This window comes from Cynocephalus volans, chromosome 7 (assembly GCF_027409185.1).
Source record: "Cynocephalus volans isolate mCynVol1 chromosome 7, mCynVol1.pri, whole genome shotgun sequence".
NCBI lineage: Eukaryota > Metazoa > Chordata > Mammalia > Dermoptera > Cynocephalidae > Cynocephalus > Cynocephalus volans.
The window spans coordinates 38135021-38160597 of NC_084466.1; the positions used below are offsets into that span (position 1 = coordinate 38135021).

Sequence of the window (25577 nt, forward strand, 5' to 3'; positions counted from 1 at the left end):
AGTATGTAGATAAACTAATCATCTGACCTAATCAGCAATGCAGATTTTAAAAAGCCTTTCTAATTATGTCCTCAGCTTGGCTGAAGGTATGAGTAAAGTTTCCCAGCATGATAGTAGCAGATGTATTTCATAATATTTATTGAAAATATTGGAAAGAAATCCTCAATTATGATGCTCCTGAAAAGTACATCAAAAAGGATATCATATTTAACATATTTTAAACTTTCATTAAGACATAAACATAACATAATTTAGATGATTGTGTAACAATCTCACATAAGTTATTTAGAATCTTTCACAGAGTTAGACTTTAACTTTAGAACCAGATTGCTTATTGGTTAACTGCCTATCTCTTCCTTGAGTTGTATTACTCACCTGTGAGAGCTCCAGTTGTCTTGGACAAAATGGACCACCAGAATGTTCTCTTTTCTTTGGTTATTTGCTAATTTGGTATCTTGGCAAAGGCATCCTAATTGCATGATGTTTCAACAACTTTAAATGTTAAATTGTTGACATTTACAGGCATATGTAATACCACACAATATGTGATTTGGATGCCTAGATAGATATGATATTCATTTTCTTGGCAGGCTTTGAATAGTTATGAATGGCTTTTCAATGAATCATTCTGGAACAGGATTGCCCAAAAAGAAACTATGCATTTCTGCCTGAAATGCCTGTGTCATCCCTGGGTCCTGTGCTATTTGAATGCCCATTGCTCATCTTAACTTCCGTTCTTCTGCGAGTTGCTCTGTCTTTCCAGTATATTCCTTTTAATATAGGTTAGCCTGAGCCAATTTCTGTTGCATACAGCCAAAATAAATGTTAAATGATAATGGTGCCTTTAAGTGCCTTTGGAGTGACTAAATAGTTAAGCTCTCTGCCATCAGATGGTGATTCTTGTTCCCTTGCTCTGCAGAGACTTTCTCCTATATTGCTGTTCTAGGGAATCTTCTCGAGAAATCACATGGAAAATAAAGTCTTTTTGTACCATAGGTGGTAAAAAGAAAATATTCAAAAGCTCTTACTGAATGTTACTGCATAATTCTTGGCATTTGAGGAAGTGAATGCTGTATTTAAGGAAGTTGTATGCAGAGTCACATGACAGTGAATTGTTTTATTTGAAGACAAAGCCAGAAAATACAGATGATCCAATGCATGACAATTTGTTAGTGATGTTAAAACTAGGACATAGTCAGGCAATTGAAAGTCATAAAGAGTAACACTTGGATCAGTTTCTCAAGCTGGGTGCTATTGACATTGTAGACGGGTTAGTTCTTTGCTGTGGGAGGCTGACTGTCTCGTGTGTTGTGGGATGTTTAAAGCACACTTTCCTCTGCTCACTTCATGCCAGTAGCATCTTCCCCTCCCCACGCCAACCCCCAAGTTGTGACAAATCAAAGTGTCTCCAGATATTGCCAAGTATCTCTGGGAGGGCAAATCTGCCCTTGGTTGAGGACCACTGCTTTAGATTATTTGAATTATTTTCTCTTTAATTCAACCAACACTTATCAGATATTTCCATTGTGCAAAGCACATTTTGGTGTATTTATACCTTCAGGTAGAATGTAGGTCAAATTCACTAGCACACACTAGGCTCAACAGATATCTTCCTTTGTTAAAACTTTCCTAGGTATAGTTTTTCTAAACATTGTAAATACGAGGTACAATCATAAGAAATTGCCTTTTTGTGGGTTAAAAAAATGGTGAAACATTAGCATTTCTTTGTGGTTCTGTGATGCACAAAAACACAATTTGAGAAAAAAGAAATGAAATTGTAAATGTGCCCAGATATTATTGTAACCATGAATTTAAGTGCATTTTGCTTTCCTTTGCAAGCAGTGGAGGTTTTAGAACTCTTACGTAGGCAGGTTTGAGGAGCAACAACCTGGTTGGAGCTGGGTGGGGTAGAAGTCATCTATTTTAATAAAGCAGTTGTGCAGCTAGTGCAGTACCTTTAATTGAGAAGGTGTGCCTACTTTGTGCTTGAGATGAGGGCTGATAGAAATTCTAGGCAGTGGTAGCGAAAGCTGTTCATTGAGAGAAGGAGGTGGAAATGAAATTTTTAAAAATATGTGCTAACACATTACGTGTTGACAGTAATCCTCTCAGTTGAAAGGATCTGATGGTCCTGGTCAACTGGTCAGAACAGCAGGCTGTTTCTTGCTTTGGCAAGTTTACTGTGGGAGGAGAATTCATATCTGCAAATGGCTTTTTGAAAAATGCAATCAGAATGGAGATGGGGAGCACTGTCTAGCACGTGCGGATATTCAAAATGCTGTGACTTCTGCCATTTTTATGCACTCACATCTCCACTTAACAGCAGTAATGAACTAAGGCAATGATTCAGCAAAGTACATAAAGTACCTAAAACTTTATCTTAGTCCTGTCAACCTTGGCTCTTTTTAAAACTTACTGTGAGAGCTGTCAGCAAACATCTCCTCTACCTCATACTCTCTACCTTCCAGGGAAAGTGCTAATGAGCAGTGCAGTGGCCAGAACTCTGGCAGCAGAAGCAAGGAGGAGGAGAAGCCAGAGAGTTGAGTTACATAATCAGCTTTTGACTTCTTGGGAGTTGGTAATATTGTGGATTTTAGAGTTTTTATTCTGTACCCATACCCTGAAACTCTTGAGAGGTGATATAGGTTTTGTAAATCCAGTGAATAAGGGGAAAAGAGTCAGTGAGTACGCAGTATGTAAAATACATAACTTTCACTAATTCCTGTGACGTCTAGAGAATTCCGTTTGTGTGATGAGCACAGAAGAGACGTTCTGTGCTTGATGTTGGTCCTGGACAAGGTTAACTTGCTGCACACTAATTTTAATTCATTATATATGCCTTTTTTTCCCAGCACAAATGGACCCCCGAGGCCTATCTCCCAGACAAAGTAAAAGTGACAGTGATGATGATGACCTGCCAAATGTGACCTTAGATAGCGTTAATGAAACTGGATCTACGGCCCTTTCCATAGCCAGAGCAGTACAAGAGTAAGTATCACATTCTCAGGATGAAATTAGAATTGCCAAGGTGTTCAATGGATAATGGAAACTGCAGCATCTCCTGTTCCCACACCTGTCGTTCCAGCTCTGGACTGGCATGCACGTCAGCATCTTTCCATTCAGCCTGGTGCTCTGCGGGAGAAGATTAGGGCAAGGAACAGAGTGTCGTAAAGAGTTGGAAATTTGCATGTTGATGGGATATAAGGCCTCTATGCATCTTTTCTAATACTTCCTGCACTCTTCTCCTTAACTCTGAAAAAAAATAGTGTTCTTTTACAATGTCACTATCTTATCATCATCATCATTTTTATTATTCATATACAAAATCCAGGGAACTAAAACATGGCAAGTATCGTTATCTTGTTTTGATAGGAAATTACAGAATAACTTTTTTGAAGACTTAAATTTGGAAGATAATATGTTCACCCTTTAAAAAATAGGAATCATGTTTAATTTTTAAAGGGATATTTTCTTTCTCCTTTTACCTGGACCGTAGGGTTAGATTTCAGTCTTTGTTTATTGAAAATAGCTGCTTTTCTGTCATTGTCAGCTCTGTATCTAGAATGGAACCTAAGCTAGTCCATGTGTATTTTTTCTTTAGAATAATTTTTTCAGCTTTGTTGAGGTATAATTGAGAAATAAAATTGGATATATTTAAAGTATACAACATGCTGATTTGATATATGTATGCAGTGTGAAATGATCACCACAATCAAGTTAATTAACGTAGCTATCACCTCACATAGCTACATTTTTTTGTGTGTGTGAGAATATTTAAGATCTATTCTCTTAGCACATTAAAGTATATAATACGGTATTATTAACTGTAGTCGTCATGCTGTATATTAGATCCTCAGAATCTGTTCTTCTAACCAAAAATTTGCATCCTTTGACCAACATCTCCTCATTCTTCCTACACCCCAGTCTCTGGCAACTACCATTCTACTGTTTTTAGGAATTTGACTTTTTAAAAAAAATTCTACATATAAGTGCTTCCATAAGGTGTCTGTCTTCTAGAATAATTTTTAATAACATAATCTTAAAGAAGAGGGGGATTTAAATAGCCACTGTTATTACTGACACACTTATTAGATAATAGTTCACTCAAAATTATCTTACCTCCCATATATTAGTTTCTTTTTCCTAAATATTAAGTAGCTATTTGGTTCCATGCATTATGCTTTGGAATTTTAAAAAATAAAAATGAGAAAGAGCATTGGTATGGCATTTTAGAATTTACAGCATAAGTGTATGTCTGTGTGTGTATAAATGAATCATGTATCTATGTTTTATATGTAATATTTATATTATTTATGTATGTGTGTATACACAATATATATGATATAATAGAGAAAGCAGGATGTAATGGATCTAAAATGAAATGTGGAGTTAGAAAGATCTGTATTCAATTCACATTCAAGCTTTTATAGCTGTGTGACTTCTGGTAAGTTATTCAACCACTCTGATAATGTTTGTTCATCTGTAGTAAGAAAATCAGAATATATATCTGATGACTATTGAGAAGGTTTCATATAGATACAAGGTATAAAAAACAAGTCACAAAGTTTTGGCACATAGAAAGCTTCTATTGATGAATTTGTATTATTAGTGGTAGTGGTAATAATAAGGGGTAATAGCATAGGTATATAAGAACTAGGAAATACAAATGTGGCAAGTGTCATTATTCTGATTTTGCAAATGAAGACAGTAAGGATCAGAGAAGGTGAATGACTTACCCCAAGTCATATAATAAATGGTAACAAGACAAAGCTTAGGACTTCTAACTTCAAAAACATATTTTTCTAAGGGTGCCTGTAATATCTGTTAGAGTAATATTCTTTGACTTGAGTACTTACAAAAACACTTTTTTACTGGTCGTAATAAATTATTTTCTCTAAAGCTAATGTTAACTTGAGCCAGGGTAGGCACTGAATCCAAATAATTGCTGAGAACATATTTAAAATGGTAGCCTGCCGAGTCCGCTCCTCCCTGATTGACAGGGATCAGCAGTGACCCTGGTTTTGTTGAGCTAAATCTTACTACTGAGGAGTCCATTTTCTCATCTGTAAAGTTAGACTAAATGCTGATAAGTTTCGATTCTGAGATGGATAATAAGTTTCTAAACATTTCAATTACATTGTTTTTCTCCATCATTATAATACATATGTAATGTGCGTGTGTGTTTATGTAGGTGTTTCTTTTAAGTCAAACTTTGAAGTTTGGAACTATGGTGACAGAAATCTAAATTATGCTTATTCCAGTTTGCTTATTTATTTGGCAAGTGATGATTTTAACTTCTTCAACATAACCTTTTTTTTTGTTGTTTTAAATGTTATGTGCTCATAATATAATAGTATATTTTAATGTGAAATTATTTAATAGCAACCTCAGGAACTGGAGCTTCATTTTCAGTGTAACTTTTCTGATTTACTTTGTGTACACATTTTCAAGCCACAGTATTTCGTATAAGAGTGCATATGCCTATCTTTATTACTATTATAAAAGTTGTATGTGGATCTTGGGAGATGCCAAATTCATTATTTATGTCAGTGTTTTCATTAAACGATTAGTAAAGAATACCCTGAGCTATCACCTGGGAAGCCTGAGAACGCCAAGACCCACGAGTAGTTAATTAACCATCGTTCAAGACTGAGTATGTGTGTGTAAATACTGGGAAGTACTAAGATACTGTCAAATAAAGCAAAAAGAATGTTCTGCAGAGACCTTTTAAATATAGGTATAATTCAAAACTTATAGTAATATTGAAGAAAATTTTATTCTGAGACAAATAAATATATTATCTTTGTTGTAGAATTTTTTAAAGTTCTGTACATAGGTTTACTCAGAGTTAACTTTCAGTGTATACAATTGCGAACTTGTCTTTCTGCTCTTCTCTTAGTTTCTTCTTAATTCCTTAATGCATAAGACTATTTTGCTATTAATTTTTCTTCTCCTTTTCTGTTTGCCTTTTGTATTAGTCCATTTGTGTTGCTTATAACAGAATACACCGAACTGGGTGATTTATAAGAAAATGAAATTTATTGCTTACAGTTTCTGAGGCTGGGAAGTCCAAAGACCATTTCATGGTGGCGACAGTGACCCAGGGGTCTCATATTGCAAAATGGTGGAAGCAGAGAGAGAGAGAAAAAGACAGACTCTCCTCTTCTTTTAAAGCCCTCAGAACCACACCCCTGACCACCATTTTTAATCTTCACTAATGCAAGGTCCTACAACCCAATCACCTCTTGAAGGCCCCACCTTACAATTACCATAATAGGATTTCCCACCCTCTTAATAGTCACAGTGGGGACTAAGTTTCTAATACATAAAACTTGGGGGACTCAACTCAAGCTTCAGGGAGTTTTGGGAAGACATATTCAATCCACTATACCTTTGTATCTTGATGTGTTCTCTTAACTCAAAAGCTGCCCCCCCCCAAAAGCCCAAACATTTCAGTATAGCATGATGAATACACTAATGTATGAAATTCTAAAAGGATACAGCATCAGCTTGGCATTTTAAAAAATGAGAAGATTTCAAAAGACATCTCTTGATCTCTTGATTTCCTGTACTTGAAGAACTTTCCTGCGAGTGTTAGGTTGAAAAGGATGTCTGCAGGTAGAGAGGTGATAAAATCAAATTTTTCTATACAATAGAGGTAGCGTGTTTTAAAAACTCTGGGCAACTTTCAAATTAAAGACAAAAGTGCCATGGTGTGAGAAGGATTCAAAGGTATGCCTGTTATTTCCTTGGCCACTTGTGGAGTGTCAGGAAAGAGAAGGGGGAAGAAGATAAGAGAGGACAAGGATCTTAAGGAAGATTGACACTAGAGAGAGGTGAAGCTGCCATGGCTTAGGCCAGCCCTGTGGGCTTCCAACAAGATGCTAAACAGCAGGGGAAATACCTCTAACTGAAGCTCTTTGCCTCCTTTCCCAGTCAGGTTCACAGTTGAATTTTTAATTTGGTGGCTTACTTTATTGACATTGGTATATTTTTATAGCATAAACCTTAATATGCTAGTGATTTTTTTTTCTAAATGTCTAGTATTATGCATTTTACTGGTTTTTAAAATGAGCTTTTATTAAATCTAGGATTTATAAAATAGTTCCTTTGATTTGACATGCAGAAGTTGCTAGGCAAATGCATCCCCTATCCCCCCACCCAATGTTAAATAAAAAGGAACATTCTTTGGTGGCTAGAACAGCAACCTGAGTCCACCTTGATATATGTAGATTTATGTAGTGAGGCTACTGAACTGTGTGCTTGGACTGATCATTTCAACCAATTTAATTGATTAATTTGATTCCCATGTATCAGCTCAACATCAGTGAATTCAGATGAATCAGAAGAAGCAGCCTCAGAGAGACCCACAAATGGGTTCTCCCCCTTTTAAAATTTCAATTATATACATACTGTCCAAGTCAGAAATCATGCATTCAATAATTCTGACAAAAGCAATTTCCAGCAATTCTTAGAACATCTGTTTTGTTTTGGCCCGGTCTTTTTTTCCTCCCTGATGGTAAAATAGGGTCATTACCCTTAACAACTTGACAAACATAATTATGAAATAAGTGTTTAGAGAAAGAGAGGTAAAGGCACATGATTAGAGCAAATTATTATAATTAACTCTAATCCTAGACAAAATAATGATGTTTTTTTAAATAGGTAAAGTTTGGCTTTGTTACCCGGGGCCTCTAATTTTTTTTACCCCATTTTCTTCTTTCTAATTCCAAACATTCGTAATCCTCATTTGTTAATGCAAGTAAAATAATCGAGGTCCACCAAACAAAAGATTAAGTGAATAATGATACCTGAAAGAGGGCCCTTCCCAGAGGAATTCCTGTTTTACCAGGAACAAGCTGAGAGAATAAGGATCAGCAAGAGTGAAGTGGGGAAGGGAAGGGTGGAGGGTAGAGGAAGCAGATGAGATTGCTAAGGAGACGTGTGCATTTCCCAGAGTCAGTCCTTTCAGGCCTGGTGAGTGCTTGTTAACGCACACTGTATGTGAGAAGTCTGCTCTCTCTGATCTTGATTGTAATCCTCAGAGGTGAACAAATGGAACGTAAATTAGTAAATTAGTAGCGTTAGTAACTTTTGCTTTGACTAGTGTCCCTGATATTTGCACCTGTTCAAATGGTATTCTTTTTAAATGGTTCAGTGTCAATTACATTTAGGTTAATTAAAACACTTCACTGTCTTCCTCCCCTTGTTTTTATTATATATGGCTTATGTGAAGTACCCCTCTTCTTTAAAAAAAAAAAAATGTAAATTTCTGGAAATGAATAGTCTTCTCTCGTACTTTTTCACTTAAATGCTCTTTGAAGGAACAGATAGAGTAGCAAGTTAGAAATCCTTTTGCTTCCTTCAGGCTTCCCTTGTTGGTAGTTCGAACAGCATGATTCTTAATTTAGAAAGTTGGGTTTAATGATCAAAGAAAGTCAGAAATCTTAAGGGTTTTTTTTTTTTTTTTCATTGTTTTGGTTCTCAACTTCTTGAACAGTTAAACACTCCTCCTTTTCTCTGAATTGCCTCATGTATGATTGTGCTTATGTCTTTGAAATTACAGCAGGGACAGTACTGGAGGGGAAAGGGAAAACAAAAGAACAGTAACTAACAGTCTACTTTTTGCAGATTGTAGGAAACCTCATATACTTTTCATTTAATGTGCCTCTTGATACTGTTATTATCCTACAGGTAAAGAAAGAGTCCCAGAGAGGCTTATTCTCTCCCCAGAGGTCCACAGCTAGTAATTTGCAGAGTTCTATTCAAACCCAAGTTCCTTCAACTGCTAACCTGCATTCATTTCTGAAGGCAACCCCTGTTTTTATGTTGTGGCTTTAAAATCTCTATACCATAACTATAACTAGCATGGTATTTTGAGCTTTGAACATGGTTTTTTGAACTTTGAACCTCAATATGCAAATAACTTATGTGAAATAACTTTAGACTTTCTAATCTTCAAATTCATTGTTACTTTAAATATAATCTGATTTAGGCAGAAATAATTCTGTCAGATATATTCTCAGGAAAAAAAAGAATTCAGATTCTGTAAATCACAACATTATATTGAAATGTGAAGAAATAAAATGCAAAATATTAGAGTGCAAAATATTAAATTTTACTGTTATTATTATCTTATTTAAAGAAATTATTACTGGGAAAAATGTGGTTTTAGATATGTTTTAGTAGAAGCATAGATGCTGATATTCCCAAGGCCCCAGATGAACATTCTTTTAGAATTACTTTCTGCCAATCTGTAAAAGTTGTCTAAGAGTTCAGAGAGTACTATGTCTTGTTTTGCACTTCTTGATGGAAAGATTTGAGAATGTTTGGGCCATGTCTCTTCTCTTCTGATAAGAATAAACTTAGCTGACTTGATTGTGCTCTGAGAAAAAGCCAGACAGAGCTTATATATTTGTTCTCTAATTCTAAGTGTTAAATTATTTCAGTTCTTGCTCTTAGATGCTTCTCAGAGTATTGACATGTTAATAGACAGTATATTTTTATTTAATAAGCCTAATAGGTTTGAGATACTTTCAAATCCCTGCTTTACATCCTACCAAAGAAATACCTTTGACGCAGATCTTTAGGTGGAAGTATGCTTGCTAATAGTGACAAAGTATCATTCCTGTGATGCTGTTGATGGGTAAATCAGGGAGATATTCACTCTTGCCAGGGAAGGTTAATGCTGTTATGTTGCTAAGGAAGTCAGAAAAAGCTCTGATTTACTGTGAGTCATTGCAGATAAAACCTAAAGCTTAACTATCATCAGCCCGATAGTCTTTTAAGCCTTTAAAAATAATGGTCACTTGATAACTCAGTCCCTGGGTATTTAAGAGCAAGATGGAGACCATAATCGCTTTTGTATCTGCTTTGGTGGGACAGTGTTGGTCCCTCTGTAAGTAAGAAAAGTATAATGGAATTTGGCTAATCAGTTAGTACTTGAATTGTTTCATGAATTACATATTAAGTCATATGTTCATTCCTTGAGTCATTAATTAGTTCATTCAACGCTGTCACACGCTGGGAATACAGAATTAATGACTCATAGTTGCTGACCATGAGGAGTTCAGAATCAAAGTTTATGAGATAAATTAAAGGAGAGCCCAACCCAGCTGCCCCTGAGGGTGCCATCATGACAGGCAGCAGTGTGAGACCCTGGAAAAGCCCAGTCCTGCCCCCGATAGCCCAACCCAGCCACCGCCAAGGGCGCCAGTGCAACAGGCAGCTGTGCCATCAGCAACTCTCCCTGCCACTACCACAGACACCAGCGCTGAATGAATGAGTGGGCTGTGACAGCAACCTCCACAGCAGCTACCACCACAAGGACAGCTGACTGCACACCCAGCAGCCACCTCATAGGAGACCCGTTGACCATTCATTGGCACACACAGAAGGAGAGTTACGACTGGAACTCAGGGAAGAGGAAAGAAAAAAGAGAAAACCTACCCAGGGTCACCCATTCAAATTGAGGAGCACTAGTATCCCCCAGAGCAACCATCAGAGTCAGGGGGAGCTTAGTCAGGTTATCAACAGGCCTGCTCAAGAACACCCACTATAAACTAACAGTGATAAGACTCCAAGGCATTAAAAGTCTCCAAAATTTGAGAGATTGCCCATGTCTGGACGAACCAACATAATGTCACCAGCCTCAGCAAGGAAATACTAAGTGCCACAGGGACTAGGCCACAGAGACACTCCCATACAACTCAAACACCAAATTTGGATAAAGTACCTACATGGAGACTACACTACTGTGTCTACCTGTAACCAATACTAAAACATCCCGTTCAACCATCGTTATAAAACACAGCTGCAAGAGGAGGTCCCTCTCCTCAAACTCCACTCCAGAGTACTAAAAAAAGTAACTACTGTACCAGATGACTACACACCAGCATAGAGATACTAGAAATGTGAAAAAAACAAACAAACAAAAAATGATACCACCAAAGGAATATGATAATTCTCAAATAACAGATCCTATAGAACAGGAAGCTTTGAAATGACTGAAAAGGAATTCTGAGTAATAAACCTAAGGCAAGTCAATGAGATACAAAAAGAAGACTCCGTTAGGTGACACAATGAAATGAGGAAAAGTATACTGGACTTGAAGGAGGAAATGTACAAAGAGATTAATGCCCTGAAAAGGCATGTAGCAGAGCTTGTCGAGCTGAAGGATGGTGAGCAAAATAAAAAACAACAAAGAGCTTAGGAGCAGGCTTGAACAAGCAGAAGAGAGATTTCTGATCTTGAAGATGGACTTTTTGAAATAACCCAGGCAGACAAAAAAAGGAAAAAATAATTTTAAAAAAATGAAGAAAATCTGAGAGATAGCAGACAGCTTTAAGCACTCAAATATCCGAATCATGAGTGTTCCAGAAGAGGAGGAAACAGGAAAAGGCATTGAAAACATATTTAATGGAATAATAGCAGAAAATTTCCTAGGTATAGGGAAAGGACCCTCTGATTCATGAGGTTCAAAGATCCCCAAGCAGATTCAACCCAAAAAGGTCCTCTCCAAGAAAAGTTATAGATAAATTGGCAAAGTTCAAAGACAAAGAGAGAATCTTAAAAGCAACAAGAGAAAAGCATCAAGTCACCTGTAAGGTTGCCCCTATCATACTAACAGCAGACTTTTCATCAGAAACCCTAAAGCCAGAAGAGAACGGGATGATATACTTAAAATACTAAAAGACAAAAATTGCCAGCCAAGAATACTGTACCCAGCAAGGCTATCCTTCAGGAATGAAGGAGAAATAGTATACTTCCCAGAAATACAAAAACTGCGGGAGTTCACCACCGCACAACCATCCCTACAATAAATCGTCAAGGGAGTACTGTACCTGGTATCTGAAAAATAACCATCACTACCATGAATACACAAGAATGAAAAAAACCCACCAGTGGAACAAAAACACAAACATAAAGAGAAAAGAACTTTATCTAATTACCTCCAGAAACCAACAAACATGGAAGGCAAACAATAAAATGGAAAGAAGGGCACAAAAGATATTTAAAACATCCAAACAAAAGTCAGTAAAATGCCAGGAGTAAATCAACACCAGTCAATAATAACTCTTAGTGTAAAAGGATTAAATTACGCACTCAAAAGACACAGACTTATTGATTGGATTAAAAAGATAGGCCCAACAATATGCTGTTTTCAAGAGACTCACGTTATCTGTAAAGACACACACAGACTAAGAGTAGAAGGATGAAAAAAGATATACCATGCAAATGGAAACCAAAAGTGAGTAGGAGTAGCTATTCTTATATTGGAAAAAATAGACTTTAAACCAAAAACCATAAAAAGAGACAAAGAAGGTCACTACATAATGATAAAGGGATCTGCCCAGCAAGAAGACATAACAATCATAATATATACGCACCCAACATCAGAGCACCCACACATATAAAGCAAACACTGTTGGACTGAAAGAAAGAGATAGACCCAAATGCCATAATAGTGGGGGACCTAACCCTTTGTCAACATTGGACAGATCATCTGGGCAAAAAATCAACAGAGAAACACAGGATATAAATCACGCTTTGGACAAATACGACCTTGCAGACATCTGCGGAACAATTCATCCAACAACTACAGAATATACATTCTTCTCATCAGCACTTCGAACATTCTCCAGGATAGATCACGTTAGGTCACAACTCAAGCCTCAACAAATTTTTAAAAACTGAAATTATTTCATGTACTTTTTCAGACCACAATGAATTAAAACTACAAATCAGTAACAAATGAAACTCGGGAAACTATACAAACATGGAAATTAAACATTTTCCTGAATGATGTATGGGTCCAAGAAGAAATTAAACAGGGAATCAAAACATTTATTGAAACTAATGAAAATAATGACACATCATACCAAAATCTGTGGGACACTGCAGAAGCACTGCTAAGAGGGAAGTTCATCACAACAAACACATATATCAGAAGAATAGAAAGATGCAAATAAACAAACTAATGCTACACCTCAAAGAACTAGAAAAACAACAGCAACCCAGCCCCAAAGTTAGTAGAAAGAAAGAAATAAGATCAGAGCAGAAATAAATGAAATAGAAACCCCCAAAATAATACAAAAGATCAATGAAATAAAAAGTTGTATTTTTGAGAAGATAAACAAAATAGACAAGTCATTAGATAGGCTAACTAAAAAAAGAGAAAGAGAAGACACAAATAACAAAAATTATAAATGAAAAGTGAGACATTAAAACCAATACCATAGAAATACAAAGAATCATTAGAGACTATTACAAACAACTATACACTAACATATTTGAAAGCCTGGAGGAAATAGACAAATTTTTAGACACATACAAACTACCTGGACTGAACCAAGAAGACAGAGAAAACCTGAACAGACCAATAGCAAGCAAAGAGACTGAAGATGCAACCAGCAGTTTCCCAACAAAGAAAAGCCTAAGACTGGATGGTGTCACTGCTGAATTCTACCAAATCTTTGAGGAGGAATTAATACCAATTCTCTTCAAACTATTCCAAAAAATTGAAACAGAGGCCATTCCGCCAGACTCATTCTGTGAGGCAAACATCACCCTAATACCAAAATCGGACAAAATACGACAAAAAAAGGAAACTACTGGCCAATATTTTTGATGAATGTAGATGCAAAAGTCCTCAATTAAATATTACCAATTAGAATACAGCTACACATCCAAAAAATTATACACCACAATCAAGTGGGATTCAGGGATGCAAGGATAGTTGAACGTACACAGGTCAATAAATGTAGTATACCACATCAACAAAATTAAAGACAAAAAGAGTATGATTATCTCAATAGACGCAGAAAAAGCATTGGCAAAATTCAACATCCCTTCATGATAAAGACTCTCATCAAGTTAGGTATAGAAGGAAAGTATCTCAACACACTTAAAGCCATATATGACAAACCCACAGCCAATATCATCCTGAATGCAGAAAAGTTGAAAGCTTTTCCCTTAAGAACATAAACAAAACAAGGATGCCTATTCTCACTACTACTATTTAACATAGTATTGGAAGTACTAGACAGAGTGATCAGAGAAGAGAAAGAAAGAAAGGGAATCCAGATTGGAAAAGACAGAGTCAAAATGTCCCTGTTTGCAGATGACATGATCCTATATAGAGAGAAGCCTAAAGACTCTACCAAAAAAAACTCTTAGAGTTGATAAATAATTTCAGCAAAGTTGCAGAATACAAAATCAACATGCAAAAATCAGTAGCATTTTTATACTCCAACAGTGAACTAGCAGAAAAAGAAATCAGGAGAGCTAGCCCACTTACAACAGTCATCAAAAAAATACAGTACCTAAGAAAAAAGTTAACCAATGATGTGAAAGATCTCTATGATGAGAACTACAAATCACTGTTGAAAGAAATTAAAGACCACACAAGAAGATGGAAAGATATTCCATGTTCTTGGATTGGAAGAATTAACATTGTGAAAATGTCCATACTACCCAAAGTGATCAACAGATTCAGTGCAATCCCCATCAAAATACCAATGATGTTCTTCACAGAAATGGAGAAAACAGTCCTAACATTCATATGGAACAGCAAAAGACCCCAAATAGCCAAAGCAATCCTGAGCAAAAAAAAATAAAGCTTGAGGCATAACACTACCTGACTTCAAATTATTCTACAAAGCTATAATGACGAAAATGACATGATACTTGCATAAAAACAGACATCACGACCAATGGAACAGAATAGAGAACCCAGAAGTCAGCCCATATACCTACAGCCAACTGATCTTCAACAAAGGCATCAAGAACATACACGGAGGAAAAGACAGCCTCTTCAATAAATGGTTCTGGGAAAACTGGACATCCATATGTAGAAGAATGAAAATAGACCCATATCTCTCACCATATACCAAAATCAACTCAAAATGGATTGAAGAATTAAATATACATCCTAGAACTATAACTATAAAGCTCCTAAAAGAAAACATCAGAGAAACTCTTCAGGAAGTAGGACTGGGCATAAGACTTTATGAAGATGACCCCAAAAGCACAGGCAACAAAAGGAAAACTAAACAAATGGGATTATATCAAACTAAAAAGCTTCTACACAGCAAAAGAAACAAGAGTGAAAAGACAACCAACAGAGTGGGAGAAAATATTTGCGAAATATGCATTCAACAAAGGATTAATATCCATAATATACAAGGTACTCAGACACCTTAACCGTAAAAACCAACAAACCAATTAAAAAATGGGCAAAGGAGCTGAATAGGCATTTCTCAAAGGAAGATATACATATGGCGAACAGACACATGAAAAACTGCTGGACATCACTCAGCTTCTGTGAAATGCAAATCAAAACCACACTGTGATATCATCTCACTCCAGTTAAACTGGCTATTATCAAAAAGAGAGAATAACAAATGCTGGCAAGGATGCAGAGAAAGGGGAGCCCTCCTACACTGTTGGTGGGACTAGAAAATGGTGCAGCCATGATGGAAAATGTTCTACAGGTAGAACTGCCATATGACCCAGCAATCCCACTGTTGGGTGTCTACACAAGGGAATGGAAATCATCATGTTGAAGGGACTGTTTATTGCACCTCTATCTACGATAGCCAAGAGTTGGAACCAACCTAAATGCCCATCATTGGATGAGTGGATAAGGAAAATGTGGTATATCTACACAATGGAATACTACTCTGCCATAAAAAAGAATGAAATACTGTCATTCACAGCAACAGGGATGATTTTGGAGAAATATACGTTAAGTGAAATAAGCCAGGCAGAGAAAGAGAAATACCACATGTCCTTACATATGGGAGCTACTAAAAAAATAGATGAATGAATGAATAAATAAAGTAGGAAAAGGGATGCCACAATCTCAATAATACATTGGACTTTTTGGGAGAGAGAAACAGTTGGGATTGCCAAGGGTGGGGGGAGGGGGAGGAGATGGTGGGGGTCACAAGGATCGATCTCATTGTGTAATGGTGGATGTGCTGATTGACCTAATTTGAACATCACATGTTGCACACTGATATATATATATTTTTTTATGCTTACATATTTTTTTTTAAATTTTATTTTGTCAATATACATTGTGGCTGATTATTGCTCCCCATCACCAAAACCTCCCTCCCTCCTCCCTCCCCCCTCCCCCCCCACAATGTCCTTTCTGTTTGCTTGTCGTATCAACTTCAAATAATTGTGGTTGTTATATCTTCTTCCCCCCCCCCGTTTTTTTTTTTGTGTGTGTGTGTGTGTGTGTGTGTGTGTGTGTGTGTGTGTGTGTGTGTGAATTTATATATTAATTTTTAGCTCCCACCAATAAGTGAGAACATGTGGTATTTCTCTTTCTGTGCCTGACTTGTTTCACTTAATATAATTCTCTCAAGGTCCATCCATGTTGTTGCAAATGGCAGTATTTCATTCGTTTTTATAGCTGAGTAGTATTTCATTGTGTAGATGTACCACATTTTCTGTATCCATGCACACTGATATTGATGTTCGATGCTGTACCCCACAGATATGCACAATAAAAAAATTTTTTTAAATAAAAAGAATTAAAGTCTGGTGGGATAAAAACATGAAGTGCTGCTGTGAGAGAGTGTGGGTGGGGATGGGGAGCACGTAACTCAGATTAGAACAGATAAGAGCATGGGTGTATGGTAGGGGTGCATAAGTTTGTAATGACTGCCGCATAGATCAGTGAGGAGGAGAAATGGGAGATGAAGCTGCCTGAGAGGTAGGTAGGGCCCTCATCAGGAAGGATCGATTTATTCTGTAGACAGTGGGAAGCCACTGATGGGTTTTAAGTGGAAATGGCTTGATCTACTTTATTCTTTACAGATGTCAGTCTCAAGGAAGCTGGGTATGGTTTTGCAGGTCAGGCACCGTACATCCCCAAAGGGTGCCATTTACATCATCATGGATATGAATAGTGCTATCTAGGTGTCCACAACCTCCGCAGTTGGACACAGGAGCTTGTGGCATAAAGTTTATATATGTGACATATATATCATATATATGACTTTCCAATATGTTGAGCTAATCAGAGGGCAGATAACACGTCCTAGCCTTCTTTGTATCTCCAGAGATAGCACAGTGCCTGGTCAGGCCCTGTTTTTAAACACTAGAAAAGCATTGAATAAAATAAAACTCTCTGATCTCATCAGGCTTATATTCTAACGAAAGAGATGTGAGGAGACAGACAATAAGCATGTAAGTATGTACAAGGGTACTTCAAAAAGTTCATGGAAAAATAGAAGGAAAGATAATATGAATCTTTCCCCAAACTTTTTTGAAGTACCCTCATGTATATCTCTGAAGAAGGTAAGTGCGATGGATATAAAGGAAGCAAAATGTGAGGTCTAGGCCATGTGGAGATGGTAGATGGGATTTACCAATTCATGTAAGGTATTTAGGGAAGAAACTCTCTGATGAGATTATGTTTTAGGAGAGACCTGAAGTGGTGTGAGGTCAAACCACATGGATACCTAAAGGAAGAGCATTCCAGGCAGAGGGAATAACAGGTGCAGAGGTCCTGAGGCAGGAGCCTTCTGGAATGACTAAGTGAACACACAAACTCACTGACCAACTAGGAATATTAATTATAATTCCTTGTTTTTACAGAAGAAACTGAGCTCCGTAGAGGCTAACCAACTATTATAGCATCACATCCCTAGGAGAGGAAGTCAGGATTAAATCTCTTTACCCATTACTGCTTTTCCCTCTATGGTATTATAAAAATTTTATTCTTTGAAGAGAACCTGCAAACAGTTGTTTAGTCCCTGTCCCCCACCGCCCCCCCAATCATGCAAAACAAATTTTTCTTTCAGAATATTTGTTTGCTTTGTACTTCTTTTTAGCCTGGGTTCTTGAAACCTAGTTATGTACACATGTAGGCATTTTTCTAAGAAATAGTTAAGTTTTGGATCCAAAAAACCCATGAAAACCAAAATGATAAAATGTCTGTATTAGTGTGAATATTATTACTGGTTATAATAACAATTTCCGTTTTTCTTAGTTTATTCTTTCAAAGTGATTTTATCAAGCATATCTTGTTTTTCTCCTCAACAATGCATAAAATTTCCTGATTAGTCAAAAATATCTATTATCCTGGATAGTTCATATATATTATGACTTTATCTTCTAGCAGCCATTATGTACTTTTTGCCCTAAAATTATGCAACTTTAGTTCCAAGTGAGAGATTATTCTCATGATTTTTTGTGCATGGATCTTTTGAGCATTATAAGGTGTCATATATGAAAGCTGCTATATAGATGTTGCTGTTTTTGAGCATGATATATATTTCTTATCTCTATGGTTAGCATTTTATACTTTACACATAATACTAAACAATCAAGTTGACACCCCCTTAACTGAATTGAACATCTTCTTCTGATATATAGTCAGACTTTTTTTTTTTAAGCCTCTCTAATCACTTAAGAATTATCAGGTTAACTGAGTTTTTATTTACTTTTTAAACTGCCATACCTCATTGTGTGAATTTATTGTTTCTTCATAGTCAATTTACAAACAGAGAGAAATCGAACCTTTTTAAAGTCAAAGCTTTTGTTTTTATTCTTATTTTTTTAAGTAGGGGATTCCAAAATTACATGATGGATAGGGTTTATGAACCACTTTTAGTTGATAGTGGCTATTTATTTTTGCTTCTTTTCTTTCAGTTGTTTGACATCTCCATGTAAGATCTTCATGTAGCTTTTTTCTTGCTTTATGTTCTACCTATAATAACATTGCAAATTTATGTACACCATTTATATTTCACACACACACACACATATTCCTAATGGGTGTAACTAGTGAGCGTAGGTAGTCATTTCTCATGCATTTTTGATGTGTTGACATAGATACTTAGTGATAATGTTGAAATATTAATAAGTTTCTCTACAAGTTCTCAGAACCATCCATCACTGTTTCATTTATTAATATAGTCAGTGAGAGTACACCTGAAAGAAAACCATACAGTACTATATTTGAAATTAACCCAATTCACCAGGATACAGACTCTTCTGTTTCCAGTCAAATGCTCTAGATATTCTCTCTCTTTATTATTCCAGGAGTTATGGCCCTTGTACCATAATTTTCCCTTACTTTATACCACTTTTTCACACACTTGAATCTCATTGAATACATTTACTTATATATGTCAAACGAAAGTAAATAATTGAAGGATACATTTTCAGGCATGGTCTGCTGCTGTGTAGAAAAATGTGATACAGATAGAAAAAGGTAGTTTGAATAAGAGTGAATCTTATCAGGTTGATGCTTTACAGGGTCATCTCTGAAGATATTTTGCCATCCACTTTCACAGTCACATAGCCAAGGGTCATCAGCCAGTTGAAATCTAATGCATCATGCATTATGGCTTATCCTAAAAGTTAAATCTCAAGCTGTGTGTAGTTAAAGTCCCAACAAATTTTGGAGACTATTCCTGATTACTCTTCTGCAAAACTACTAGTGTGGCATAAAGAGTTCCAGACTTTAACTTATAAAACAAAATAAAATTCTGCCAAAGTTTATTTTTAAAACTATTTGATGTATCAGTGTTATTTTATCCCTACTTATGCAAAAGCAAATCTAATATATAAAAATTGATGCTTTAATGCTTTAACTTTAATTTAAAAGTAATTAGGTATTCTTAGCTAAAATCCTTTTATCAACTTAATTTTTAACCTTAGTCAAAGTCAAATTTTGTTAATAATTTGAATGAAGTCACATGACCAAGCCCAACATCAGTATGGTGGGGAAGTATATTCTCCTATGGAGATGGGGGCTTTAGGAGTTTGATGACTAATGAACTGATATTTGAGGGAGAAAAACTGTTTATTGAATCAATGTAAATGAACTAATTTACCCATTTTTCTAATCTAATTTTCTAAGTTTTAGCAATTTTTAGTCATGATCTCTTATAAAATTTCTAGATGGTTCTTATAAATTTTTCTCCCTGGACTCATTTAATGATGTATTTTTTAAAATCAGCAATTACAGGTACACTTACTGTGTCTTTATTTTCTAATGTAAATCCTTATCTCCAGGATTTATACTCTCAGAAATGTTGTGTAATTTTGCCAAGTGCAGTAGACTGGTATTACTAAAATATAGAGCTTGATCTAACAAAATTTAATTAACTTAAATTAATTTATGGGCCGGCCCTGTGGCTCACTTGGGCGGGTGCAGTGCTGGTAGTGCCAAGGCCGCGGGTTCGGATCCTACATAGAGATGGCTGGTGCGCTCACTGGCAGAGCGTGGTGCAGACCACACCATGCCACGGGTTGCAATCCCCTTACTGGTCAAAAAACAAAAACAAAAACAAACAAACAAAAAATTTTAATTAATTTAATTAATTTCAGCTGAACTAACAAAATCTATGAAACGTACTTACGTTCAGTCTGTAAACTGAATTAACATAGATTAATCTCTTATGCTATACCAAATGACAGAAATATCAGCAGCTATTGTGCCTTTTCCCCCTGATTTCTGGAATTATATAGCAATATGTTACAATAGTGACAAAACACAAGTAAAATATAAAATTGAAACTGTTATCCAGATAGTTGAAAATAAAATCTTTCAGCTAAAATTTCATGACCTTTCATCAGAAAGTGTTTTGGTCTTCAGTTCTGCCTCCATTCTCCATTTTGTTTTGTATATGTACGTATTACAAGTGAGACAGAACATGCAATGGATTCTTGCAGTTGAGGTATCCATTTTGCAATGCAACTTTAAAACTAATTTTAAATTGCACATTTACAGAAACTTTTCCTAATATATGGTAAGAAAATGCGAACAAGAAAATTGATTAGTAAAAACAAGTGATTTTTTTTTTCAGACGAGAAATTAAAATATCTTGTCATCTAGTACTGGGTAGATATATTGTGTCATAGAGTTAAAATATTAATTTTTCCCTACAATTTTTTATCAAGCTTATTATCCAAGTACAGTCAGCAAACCAGGAAAGGTTTTATAATGGGTGAATATTCACCAAAATTGGAAATTGTTCAAGAAATAAACAAAATGTTTATTGGTTTAGAAATACATAATCCTGTGACATATAAAAATCAACCTGATTTTTAAAAATATACTGCTTTGGTAAGAGTTTCAGCTTTGGCTTTTTAACGACTACATTTTTACCCAGGCTTCCAGGTTAGCAGCTACTTTGAAACAAACCTGAGGTTTCATAAATCTTACCACATATATGAATATCTTTAAAAGATAAAGATTATACTAGCATTTTTAAAGGATTACATGGTAAATTATTAGTCAGAAAAATGAGTTAACAGATTGGTCATGTGCCAAAAAAAATCAGGAAGAATATTTCAGAAGTTATGGAAGTAGTTCAGACCTGAGCAACTCTGGACCTGGGCCAGGGCTTGGTGGTAGTTTTTGAACAAGTACCAATAACAGTAACCCTAAGTGTTATATTAAAAATGTAATGCTTTATAATTATCAATTTTTTCATACATGTGTATACACCCACACACACACACACATATCACAATGTTCCTTAAAGTGCTCTTTACTGCATTCTGTATTAAGGAAGAGGATTTATGGAAGTACTTTAAGGGAAGAATCAATAGTTTTGGTGACAACTAACTACACTCTTAGGATAAGATGAAGGAAGAAGGACTGGCAGTGCCGTGGAACGGAGTAATGTGGTTGAGAGGAGTGGGTGAAGGAGTTTGATATATTGATGACACATCCACCCAGAACTCTTCTGTTGGTATTTGGAGATCTAGAACTGGAACCAAACAGGAAGGACTAGAAATATACTAAGGGAGTCAGTGGCATAGGAACAATTATTGAGGTTTTTAATTTTTATTTTTTGAGGTATTATTGACATAGAATAAAGCACACTTATTTTAAGGATACAATTCAAACGGTTTAACAGTTGCATGTGCTCATTTAAGAGTATTTCCATCACCTCAAAAGTTACCTTTTGCCCATTTCCAGTAAATTCACTGCCTCCTCTGAAACTTCAAATAGTCATTTTCTGATGTCTATCACAACCGATTATTTCTAGATCTCTATTATGGAATCATATGCGATATATTCTTTTGTTTCAGGCTTCTTTCATTGTTTTTGAGATTCTTATATTGTATCCTTGTGTTGCATTGCTAAGTAATAGTATTCCAACATGTTGATGTAGCATAATTTGTTTATTCATTTACTTCTTGATGAATATTTGGGTTCTTTTCAGATTGGGACTATTATAAAAAGGATGTATGAACATTTGTTTGCAATTCTTCTGTGTTCATATGCTTTCATTTCTCTTAGGTAAATACCAAGGAGAGGAATTGCTGGGTCAAAGGTAGATGTGTGTTTATCTTTATAAAAAACTACCAGAGTTTAACAAAGTAGCTGTATCCTTTACATTCCTACCAGCAGTGTACCGGAGTTCCATTTGCTCCAAATCAATACCTTTGGTATTGAGTCATTTTTTAAGTCATTCTAGTGATTGGTAATCTTTGAAATAGATCTATTCAATTCAAAGGAGCAGGATGCTAAGGACCCAGTTTTGGAGGAAGCCCTGTAGTAAGGTGGCAGGTGAGGGAAGAACATTTAATCAGAGGGACAGGGGAAGCTTAGAGAAACACCAAGAATATAGGTCCTATTCTTGTGAAGGTCAAGGAGAATTTAAAAATGTGCAGTCTTGCAAAATGGTGCAGCCTCTATGGAAAATGGTATGGAGGTTCCTTAAACAATTGCAAATAGATCTACCATACGACCCAGCCATCCCACTGTTGGGAATATACCCAGAGGAATGGAAATCATCAAGTCGAAGGTATACCTGTTCCCCAATGTTCATCGCAGCACTCTTTACAATAGCCAAGAGTTGGAACCAGCCCAAATGCCCATCATCAGATGAGTGGATACGGAAAATGTGGTACATCTACACAATGGAATACTACTCAGCTATAAAAACGAATGAAATACTGCCATTTGCAACAACATGGATGGACCTCGAGAGAATTATATTAAGTGAAACAAGTCAGGCACAGAAAGAGAAATACCACATGTTCTCACTTATTGGTGGGAGCTAACAATTAATATATAAATTCACACACACACATACACACATACACACACAAACGGGGGGGGGGGTAAGAAGATATAACAACCACAATTATTTGAAGTTGATACAACAAACAAACAGAAAGGACATGGTTGGGGGGGAGGGGGGGAGGGAGAAGGGAGGGAGGTTTTGGTGATGGGGAGCATTAATCAGCTACAATGTATATCGACAAAATAAAATTAAAAAAAAAAAAAAATAAAAATGTGCAGTCTATTCGATTTAGCAAAAAGAAAGTGAACTAAAGATAGCACAGGCCTAGTTGAGTTATGAAAAGGACATCTAAGCCAGATTCAGCAGGTTAATAAGATGGAATCTTGAGTGGTAATTGAGAAACCTAAGATTTGGGAGAAGCAAATGTAGATGTGCGGCTGCGAGGAGATGAGAAAATAGGAAAGACCACAAGATTAGTGACAGTCATTTGTATAGACTAAAGATAGGCCCAGAATGAAGAGAGCTTATATATATATATATATATATATATATATATAATAAACTTGCTTATCTCATAATTATCTAGGTAAATCAATCTAGGCAACAATTATGAAGCTTAATTCATTTAAAGTATATTCATTAAAGGCTAAATATGTACCTGCACCATTCTTATGTCCTCTCTGTTTAATTTCCATTCTAGGTACAACATCTTTGTCTTTTTTTCCACATGAACTTTGAAATTCTCCTTCCTTCCTTTGATCTTTTAACTTCAAACATGAATAAATATTTGTAAACTGTAGGCCCAAAGTGTAGGTTGGGTCTTTGTTCATCCAGATAAGCAAATAAAGAGCTTTTCTTTTTGCAATAGCCCTTTCATTTGCTATCTCCGTAATATCTCATAGCTCTCTAATCTTCTCACCTCTTATCATATAAAGTAATGAGAGTCTCTTAAGTGCTTTCCAGATTTCTGTGCTTGTAATGTGCCCAGGTACTACATAGTTTATATTGCATAGAACTAAAAATCATAAAATCAGAATTGCAGATAAACATTGCTGATTCATCCAGAGACTCCTAACATATCACTTTGAATGGTGCCTTGTTCTGCAAAATGACATGACCAGCATCAGAAGGAAATTACTTCATTCTTACACTTTATTCATTCAGTGCTTCTTGAATATTTGCCATATGTAAGATACCAGGCCAGGATTATGAAGGAGACAAGTAGAGAATGTCATCTTTAACATGCCAAGAGTGATTTCATTTTTTGTCCACTGCAATATCTAGGGTGTTTGTATTAAAAGAAAAGTTCTAGTGAATTAAAGTGTTTCCATGCATTACAGTAATTTCTGTTACCTTTTGCAAAGGAAGCTCACTTTTATTGAGCATCCAATATATGCCAAGAATCGCCAGTCTGTGCAGGAGGTCTGCGTGGGTCAGGCAAGACTATCTTTATCATGGGGAAAAATAAGTTTCAAGATTGTCTCAAATGTCCTTTCAATTTAGACCTCAAAAAATCGTTAAAACTTTTAACAGATCGGATGCTTGTAAGATCCAGATTTTGTTGATTTTTAAAACCAGTCATAAAGAGAGAGAGCATAAGAGTAATAACCTGTCTTTATCTAAGAGGCAGCGAGTGCTAAGATGCTTTCGTACCCTTGCTTCATTGTAAGCCTAGGGTCAGACATCCCATGCAGTGCAGAGCACAGAGTACATAGTACAGAAGCAGTGTAACCAAAGTGTTAATGCAATGGTTTCTCAATTTGTGGCCTAGTTAAAAAGGTAAACCCTGCGTGGGGACAGGTGAATGTCAACATCTTTTCATGATTCTTGCATGCTACTGAAAATATCTTTTGTAGAAATAATATGAGGAATTGAAGATGGTGCAAAGATTAGAATGATACATTGACAGCCAGAAAGAGTTAAAGTTTTTGAAAATACTTCATCAGGAGAAGGGAAACTTAAGGACATTTTCAAAATTGTCTTTAAATATTTTAAATATTATCAGACAACAGGAAGGGTTGAACTGTGGTTCAACTGAAACATGTATATAAAAAGTGGCCTCCACATTTAAATGTTGAGTGTTCTCTGTACTAAAATATATTCATAGGTGTGTATAATTATGTATTTGTAATTTTTAAAAAAGGGCTGTTCCAATATTTGATGAAGAATCACTTCTGCAAAGGAGGTTTGAGGAGCTGATTCTAGTCCTTCAGTGCCAAGCAGTGGACCTGAAAGTGTCGCCTCACCTTTGTGGACCTTGTTTTTCCAACCAGATAACAAGGAGTTTGGACTAAATTATCTCTTCGGTCCTATTCAGATCTACTATGTAATGAGGTAGTGATTTATCAGCATACATGAAAGACCTGATCCCTCCTCGGTAAATATGACTTCTGATACTCACCCGGTGTCCTTTGCCATTTAGTTATGTGGCTCAAGGTCTGTGTTTCCACTCTGCTATTAGGATGCACAGTGTCTGTTTCTGGAATGAACATTTCACCTTAAGTAGGAAAGTAGGTATATTGTGATTAGCACAGTTTGATTCACATTTATGTATCTGTGCTTTAA

At 36.0% G+C, this 25577-nt stretch overlaps 1 protein-coding gene across 6 annotated transcripts in view; it reads left to right on the forward strand.

Annotated features, from left to right (window-relative positions):
• KLF12 (KLF transcription factor 12) overlaps positions 1–25577 on the forward strand; it is a 412532-nt gene that overhangs the window by 298418 nt on the left and 88537 nt on the right. For all 6 annotated transcript variants that reach the window (XM_063102267.1, XM_063102269.1, XM_063102271.1 and 3 more), the window contains one exon: positions 2853–2988. In XM_063102267.1, the coding sequence (XP_062958337.1) occupies positions 2853–2988 (136 nt within the window). The remainder of the gene's footprint in view (positions 1–2852; positions 2989–25577) is intronic.